The sequence below is a fragment of the Xenopus laevis genome, chromosome 7S, assembly GCF_017654675.1.
Source record: "Xenopus laevis strain J_2021 chromosome 7S, Xenopus_laevis_v10.1, whole genome shotgun sequence".
Lineage (NCBI taxonomy): Eukaryota > Metazoa > Chordata > Amphibia > Anura > Pipidae > Xenopus > Xenopus laevis.
The window spans coordinates 90941248-90950112 of NC_054384.1; the positions used below are offsets into that span (position 1 = coordinate 90941248).

Consider the following 8865-nt stretch of genomic DNA (forward strand, 5'->3'; position numbering starts at 1 on the left):
TATAAGACCTGGCGACATCCAATTAGCAGAGGGCTCCTCCCGAGGTGAAAGGCGGCTGTTAAAGGCGGAAGCAAGAGCCTAGAACAGGGTGCTTAGCATCGGTTCTGAACTTTGGAGTTTGTGTTAATTTTAAAGGAATTGTTCAGTGTAAAGAAAAACTGTGTAAATAGGCTGTACAAAAAAAAATGTTTCTAATAGTTACTTAGGCAAAAATCTAATGTATAAAGGCTGGAGTGACTGGATGTGTAACATAATAGCCAGAACACTACTTCCTGCTTTGCAGCTCTCTTGGTTTCCACCGAGGCAGTAACCAATCAGTGACTAGAGGGGGCCTACATGGGTCATAACTGTTGCTTTTGAATCTGAGCTGAATGCTGAGAATCAATTGCAAACTCACTGAACAGTTATGTCCCATGTGGCCCCCCTTCAAGTCACTGACTTAAGGTGGCCATACACGGAGAGATCCGCTCGTTTGGCGATGTCGGATCACGGGACCGATCAACGAACAGATGCGGTCGCGTTCCGACGGGATTTTTAGTCCCATCCGATCGAGATCTGGCCGACTTTCGGGCAGATCTCGATCGGGGAAGCCCCATACACGGGCCAATAAGCTGCTGACTCGGCCTGTCGGCAGCTTTAATCGGCCCGTGTATGGCCACCTTAACTCAGAGTTAGAGAGCTGAGAAAAATTTCTGCGATTTCTGCTTGGAACCGTATTTTGACTGTTTAGACCAGTTGGTACACATATGTAAAATACAAACCATTGTTCAGTGGGTTTGTGAAATAGACATGATCCTCCTCACTTCCTGCTGCTGAATGAACAGAAGGTGACAATACTGTGTATTCAGTCTGTTCATGCTGTGGGTTACAAGACTGGCCCATATGTGCCCACCTTTAGATATTCATCATGTGCTTATCCAGTATGGTTTCGTTTAACCTTATACAGGTATGGAACCTGTTATCCAGAATGCTCGGGGCCTGGGTTTTCCCCGATAACGGATGTTACCATAATTTGGATCTTTCTACCTTAAGTCTACTAGAAAATCATTAAATAAACCCGATAGGCTGGTTTGTTTAAGGATTAATTGGATCTTAGTTGCCATCATGTACAAGCTACTGTTTTCTTATTACAGAGAAAAAGGAAATCCGTTATGAAAACGTGAATTATTTTGGATAAGATGGAGTCAATGGGAGACGGCCTTCTTGTAATTCTGAGCTTTCTGGATAACGGATCCTATACCTGTACGGCATTGTACAAAATAAGGCTTAGCCTTGTATGCTTAGTTCTCAGAATAAAACCACTCAAAAGGCAGTATATGTTCATAAATATTTATTTGAGTTATGAATAGCAACACTACACAGAAAATAAAGCAACTATATATGCTCTTTTGGAAGTAGATACGAGTTCACTTATCCAAAACGGTATTCGAAAGCACAAGAACGGTCACCCTGTTTGGCCACACTACTGCCAAAATGAGATGTAGGTACAATTGCAACAAGTCCATAGGAATTCAGTCTGAAGCACCTGATTGAGCCGCTATCTTTCTGCTTTGTTGGTCCTAGTTCTGATTCTCTTGTAATGAACAATGTCACAGAATAAACAGCAATGGTGCACTCTTCCATGTGCAACTCCAAGGGAGGCATTTCTTGAGCATGGAATACTTAAATACACATCTAACAACTGTTTTATAAACATACATGTACAACCTACTACCACAGAAACCCGTGTGTCTTCCCCCACATACACTGAATATGTGACTCTTTCATAAGTGCCCTGTCTTTCACCACCAATTAATCAGTCTGCATTGTGATAAGAGGCCGTAAAATGTGGCTTAAAGAGACCTGCAAAAGCCGTTCATTTATTTCCTCCAGAAAAGATCAGTAGTGAGGTTTGTTCTGCATGAAATACATCCTGTGCCACTAACATGATCATTTTAATATTAGATGCAAAGGAAGGGAGCATTTTACAAGGCTTTTGGTAAATCATGTTTTACAATATAAAATGGAACTATTGTGTCCCAGAGTAGATTTTTAAACCATTAGAAATGGCCCTCGTTTCCCTCCAGACTACTTTTCTGTGGAAATACAAATCCCAACTTTTCCCCAAATGTAGATTTTTTTTTTTTTAAATATATTTTCTTCATTGATTCTGAGAGCTGTCTTGAGATTGAGGTGCAGATTTTAAGTGTTAAGAGCTCATTAATTATGTCCTGCACTCGATTCATTCCTACATTCTAATTTTAATCCCTCAATTTGATTTTAAATTGTGAGATTTACCACAACTCAACTATGGAAACTGTTCTAATTCGAATATTAAAACCTGCCGAGTTTGTTTACAAGTCAATGGCAGAGGTCCGTTGAACTATTTGAATGTTAATTGCCTGCCTGACTTTTTTCGGAGGGAAAACTAGATTCAAATTCGGGTTGTGAATATTCGAACGAATTAGACGTTCACATTTTTTCTTAAATAACCTCCCATTCGAGTTGTGAGTGTACATAATTGAATATATTAGGGTAAAAAAAAAAATTCACCTAAATTCGACCTTTGATAAATAAACCCCTTAAATCTGGCATTAAAGTTAACTTGAGGATGCTAAATACCATTCCAGGAAATTCCTTTTAACAGCTTATTCTGAGCCACATTTTACAAATCCCTAGGTAGAAGTCAGTCTAAGCGAGCCCACATCCCATACTCCTTTTTAAATAAAGCACATAAATAACAAAACCTCCTTAACACCACAACAGCTTTAAAAATGGCCAGCTTCATTGGTGCACCCAAACATATATATATATTTTTTAAAAGCTATTAAATATTTTCCCTGCACCAGGTTTATATCTGGAATTCATGGCAGGACTGTTCCACATATTTTCAGCTGCTGTTGATGACAGCCATGTCGGTTTCATGAAGGAACAAGATTGTCTTTCTGTAGCCTGTATCTTCTTAAAAAAAAGCTTTCTAAATAAATCACAGTTTCTACAGGTTCATACAGATATTGTTACGGAGATCTAATTATTCCGGAGTCTCTGACTCCTAGCCTTGTAGACCTCAATAAGTAGGTCCTTTACATACTGAATTTCTCTTTCGATGGAATCAGATTTTTCTTTCAGCTCTCTGTTTCTGACCTCCAGGCTCTGGCACTCTTCATCCAGTGCATCGTATTCGACTCTTTTCCTCTGCCGATATCGTAGTGCCGCTGTCTTATTCTGATCTCTCTTCTTCTGCTTGCGGTCACCTTTTTGTTGGGGAAAAGCACTGCAGTTTGGACGGTCATATGGTGTAGGCCTGTTCAGTCGTTCTGAGAATTCTGGCGGGACAGTGGTGTCTTTCGTCACAGACAGATCCTGCAGTTGTTCTCTGGGGAAATCACTAGGAACATCAGAGTAGAGGTTCAAGAGCTCCAGACACCCAGAATGCACTGTTTCCATGGAGACTGGAGCAGGTGGTGATGTTTCTTCAACATAGGCCTGAAACTCTACTTCACTTCCACCAAGCTGATGGTCTGGTGTGGGGAAGAGGAAATGCACTTCATGTGATGGAGGGGTGCAAGGGGCCACTTGATCTGGAGGCATTGGTTGTGTCAGAGACAGGGTCTCCTCAAGGAAGTAATCTTCCATCTGCTCCAACTCCTTTTTAAGGAGAGTAGCCATGATCTCCAAATCAGGGGCTGAAGGACCTGGCAAAGATGGATCCACAGACGTAGGATGATAACAGGAGAAATCAACTCTTTCGGTCATCCAGTCTGTAAATCCATCACCTTGAAGAGAAATAAGAAAAGTACATATTAAGAGACATTGCACTGGATTAACACATCTATTCCTACTGCTGTATATGCATTTTACTTTCCCGGTACATAAGTTATTTCCTATTTAGCTTTATTTCTATTTGAGATTCCTATACTTGTGCTTCCGCTGCTTGTCAAATCATTTTTCCTTTTTTGTCAGCACTTTGTTCACTCTACAGCATAAATGGACAATGTTTGAGGTATAGATAATTTCGGCTAAGAAGCGATGCCGTTCTACTATAGAGATTTCTTCTTTGTAACTTATTACATAGTAAGTTAGGTTGAAAAAAGTCACACCTCCATCAAGTTCAACTTTTTAACTCAATTTTAACCTGCCTAACTCCTAGTAGATCCAGAGGAAGGCAAAATAACCCTATACATGTAAGCTTAGGACATAAAGGGTAATAGAACTGTCATCAATAAATGATTACCTGCCAGGCATCCTGCTTCAGCCCCATGCATGTTCACTCCATCATCCATGGGCAAAGAGAGATGTTCATAGGGATTTCCATGAGCAGGGATCTTCAGAAGATCCGCCCGCCAGTGCAGTGTGCTAACTGGCAACATAGACATCTCCAGGTCGAGGTTTATGGCAGCCAGAAGAGACATTTCTGCCAGAAGGTTTTATTTCCACACGAGAGATAAGACTGGAAGCACGATTCCTGCTGGAAATGGCAGCGGAAGGCGCAGAGAGGGACGTAAAAGACCTATAAAATAGAGAAGAAGTTGAAATGATCCAAAACTTACAAGGATTGCTAAAACATGTTGACCAAATAAGTTAAAGGGATTCTGTCATGATTTTTATGGTGTTGTTTTAATTTCTAAATTACACAGTTTACACTGCATATAATTCGCTATACAATATAAAATTTCATTCCTGAACCAGCAAGTGTATTTTTTGAGTTGTAATATCGGTGTGTAGGCAGCCATCTTTTTGCCTGGTCATGTGCTTTCAGAAAGAGCCATCACCTATGGATGGAATTGCTTTCTGGCAGGCTGTTGTTTCTCCTACTCAATGTAACAATGTGTCGCAGTGGGACCTGAATTTTACTATTGACTGTTGTTCTTAGATCTACCAGGCAGCTGTTATCTTGTGTTAGGGAGCTGTTATCTGGTTACCTTCCCATTGTTCTGTTGTTAGGCTGCTGGGGGGGGAAGGGAGGGGGTGATATCACTATAACTTGCAGTACAGCAGTAAAGATTGACTGAAGTTTATCAGAGCTCAAGTCACATGACTGGGGGCAGCTGGGAAACTGAAAATATGTCTAGCCCCATGTCAGATTTCAAAATTAAATATAAAAACCATCTCTTTTGAGAAACGGATTTCAGTGCAGAATTCTGCTGGAGCAGCACTATCAACTGGATTTTGGAAAAAAAAAAAAACATTTTTCCCCATGACAGTATCCCTTTAAATCATTTTAAAATTGTATTAACCAGACGTTGCATGGCCATATTTATTATGTATGCTTCAAAGAAGGTCTGTAGTAGGACTGACTGGGTTGTGAGATGTTCCATTCAGATACAGAAGAGTTCATACGGTTTATAATGTGGGTTTAGGAATAAAGTACAAATAGTGACACACTGTGTGGCTGGAACAAACTGATCAATATGACTGCCTTGAACCAAAGTCTGTGGGAGAAATCCGTTACAACTGCAGAGACTTTTTTCAATAAAATGGACAATGCCCTGTGCTTGCAACTGGGTGGATTGAGAGCATTATTTGCTTTTAAACACATATTTGTGTTTCTTGGTAAAGGTTTAGGCCTGTATTATCAGAATTTGTGCTTGGGTGTGGAGTGTTCTAATTCCATATATATAAATATTTCGTTATATCAGGTCACATAGAAACGTAACAGACTGTACTGGCCCTGTATAGTACAATTCCAGGCCTTTTTGAGGTTAGCACCCATTCTCTCTCTCACTCTATGGCCAAGGGTGGGATCCAAATCACTGAGAAGCGCTGTCTTCTATATAGAGTCATATCTGAATACAGGTACAGAACTATTATCCAGAATTCTCAGGAGCTGGTATTTCTGTATAAGGGGGCCATTCTATAATATGGATCACCACACATTATTAAGTCTACTAAATAAATCATTTAAACCTTAAATAACCCCAATTGGGTTGTCTTGCCTCCAATATCTTAGTTTAGATGAAGTACAAGGTACAGTTTAAAATGTTGAATTATTGGGAGATGGCCTTCCTGTAATTCAGAGCTTTCTGGGTTAACTGGTTTCCTGATAACAGATTCTATAGCTGTATGTGTTTGATGCACTGGAGGGGGCTTAGTTAGACAACAGCCTCAGCATGGGCCTACGCCTATCAACATGTAATACCTGATGAGATACTGTGAAAACTCAATTTTACATTTGCTGATTTTAAGTTTTCCCTCATTGTTGTGTTGTGGTCCCACCTATATATTATGCATAATATATTTCCCTGATTTTACATTTTTCCAGGAATTTACACCATTTTTTTTCTGGTCCTCTGAAAAACGTAAAATGGAGGCTCTACTGTACATGGGTAAGGACACAACTTCCATACACAAGAAGATCTCTCACTGGGATCTGTCCCCAGGCAAGTCATAGAGATCAGCGAGATGGGAATAGTAAACATAAGCCGCAAAGAGACACTCTTGCCAACTTTCCTTTTATTGCAAATAACTTATTTCTTTTCCTCCATATGGCATTCGTTACAGGCCACGCTGTTTTAAAAATACCAGCTAGATGACAATCCTATACTGTATGTATGTATGTAATCTACTAAATATAACATATGAATACAGTAGAACCCTCAATTTAATCTTTTCAGAGGACCAGGAAAAAAAAATTATGCAAAATACATGAAAATGTCAAATCAGGAAAATGTGTTCAAGCCAGTTATTTTTCAAGTACTCAAAGGATATATAAGCATAGGAGTCAATTCTAAACGGAAATACAGGTATAAGACCTGTTATCATAGTGCTAAGGACCTGGGGGTTTCTGGATAATGGATCTTTCTGTAATTTGGATCTTTATACAGGACCTGCTATCTAGTATGCTTGAGACCTGGTGTTTTCCGGATAGCGTATCTTTCCGTAATTTAGCTCTTCATACTTTAAGTCTACTAGAAAATCATGTAAACATTAAATAAACAAGGTTTTGCTTCCAATAAGGATTCATTATGTCTTAGTTTGCATCAGGTACAAGGTATTGTTTGATTATTACCCACTAAAATCCATAAATTAGTAGGACCACAAAAAAAACAAACATTAACATGTGAGAAAACTTGTGAAATCAGGGGATGCAAAATTGAAGTTTCCCCGTATACAATCTCAAGTATCTACAATAAACAGTATGTTTGCAATAAGAAGTGCAGGGTGCCATCTGTTGCCCAAGGCTGTCCCTGGAGAACAAACAGGAGTCAGAAAAACAGCTCTGAATGTGCCCCCGGGAGTGACACCATTGCTCCTGGATCAGACAACAGATGTGACAGCAAACAAAGTCACTCCAGCAAGGAATCCTATCAGTAAGATTAGCTTTTCACATGCAATAGACTATCCCCCGTATGTAATAAAATGCCCAGGAGCAGTAACCCATGACATCCAATAAAATTATTGCGTTTAAACAGGTGTTCAGTAAATGCTACCTGCTGATTGGTTGCTATGGGTTACTGCTCCTGGGCAAACTTAGTGTCTTTTATTACATAAGGTTATGTAATAAATGATACTAAGTTTGCCATGGGGCAGTAAACCATAGCAACCAATCAGCAGGTAGCATTTATTAGTCACCTGTTTAAATGCAATCATTTTATTGGATGCCTTGGGTTACTGCTCCTCGTGCCTTATATTACATATGGGGGTAAGTGTTAAATGCCTACAACTCTAGCTGCATATGTACAGCCCCCCATATTACAATGGCTTCCTAGGGATGCTGGGAGTTGTAGTCAGAGTTGCAGATTGATCCTATGACTAAAAGCTCATTTCCAGCAGGTTAGACACCATAACCCTCAAATATCTGTAGGGCATATGGTGCCATTGCATACACTTAAGGGGGTTGTTCGCATTTTTAGCATGATGTAGAGAGAGATATTCTGAGACAATTTGCAATTGGTTTCATTTTTAATTATTTGTGGTTCTGGAGTCATTTAGCTTTTTATTCAGCCGCTCTCCAGTTTGCAATTTCAGCAGTCTGGTTGCTAGGGTCTGAACTATCCTAGCAACCATGCACTGGATTTGAATAAGAGACTGGAATATGAATAGGAGAACTCGACTGAAAGAGGAGTAATAACAAATAATACATTGGTAACTTAACTGAGAATGTGTTTTTTCAGATGGGGTCAGTGACCCCCCCATTTGTAAACTGGAAAGCGGCAAATAATTCAAAAACTATAACGGACAATTGAAAAGTTGCTTAGAATTAGCCATTCTAGAACAAGCTAAAAGTTAACTTAAATATGAACCAGCCCTTTAATGTAATGTAATGTAAGGCTACAGGAGACCCTCATTGGAGGGAACAGACTCCACCAGTGGTGAGAAAGCTGCAGCCTTCCCAGGGTTGTTAAACTACAAATCCCAGCATGCTCTAGTACAACCTTCAGGTTCCCAACATCTGCATGAAAGCGTTCCACTGCCTCACAAACACACTCTGCAAAGATAAAGGCGCAATATAATCCGCATATACTTACACCATGGTTGCAGTGGTTGTGTCGGTGCAGCACAAGTGCTGATTCACACTTGTTCTGTTTGTGCGCACGGTTAGAGAGCCATGTTGACACATAGGACAATGCAGAATCCCGTGATAGTGACAGTAGCGTGTGTTAGAGACGTATGACTAAACCAGGGCAGAGGCAGGGCATCTACACCTCATCTGTGCTTCGCCTCACTGAATATCCCTCCGCGGCTCTCACCCTGTTCCGCCCCCCCAAAAAAAATTAATAATCCTTGTGTGCCTCTACAAGAGCCTGGGTCTGCTTGGTGGGATTGAAATGACACTTTTTGTTGCTGAAATACTAACGCCAATTTCAGGCGTATACCAACGCACTATATTGTTACCAACGCACTATATTGTCGGAAGGAGACAGAGGTGGTTCGATAGGGATTGCA

General features: G+C 40.2%; 1 protein-coding gene across 1 annotated transcript; it reads right to left on the reverse strand.

The window, feature by feature from the left end:
- Positions 1–2134: 2134 nt before the first annotated feature.
- atf5.2.S (activating transcription factor 5, gene 2 S homeolog) lies at positions 2135–8577 on the reverse strand. Its single transcript, NM_001093530.1, is given in 3 exon segments — positions 2135–3755; positions 4214–4489; positions 8448–8577. Coding segments are annotated over 2 exon segments (927 nt in total). The 5' UTR covers positions 4392–4489; positions 8448–8577; the 3' UTR covers positions 2135–3006.
- Between the last annotated feature and the right edge of the window lie 288 nt (positions 8578–8865).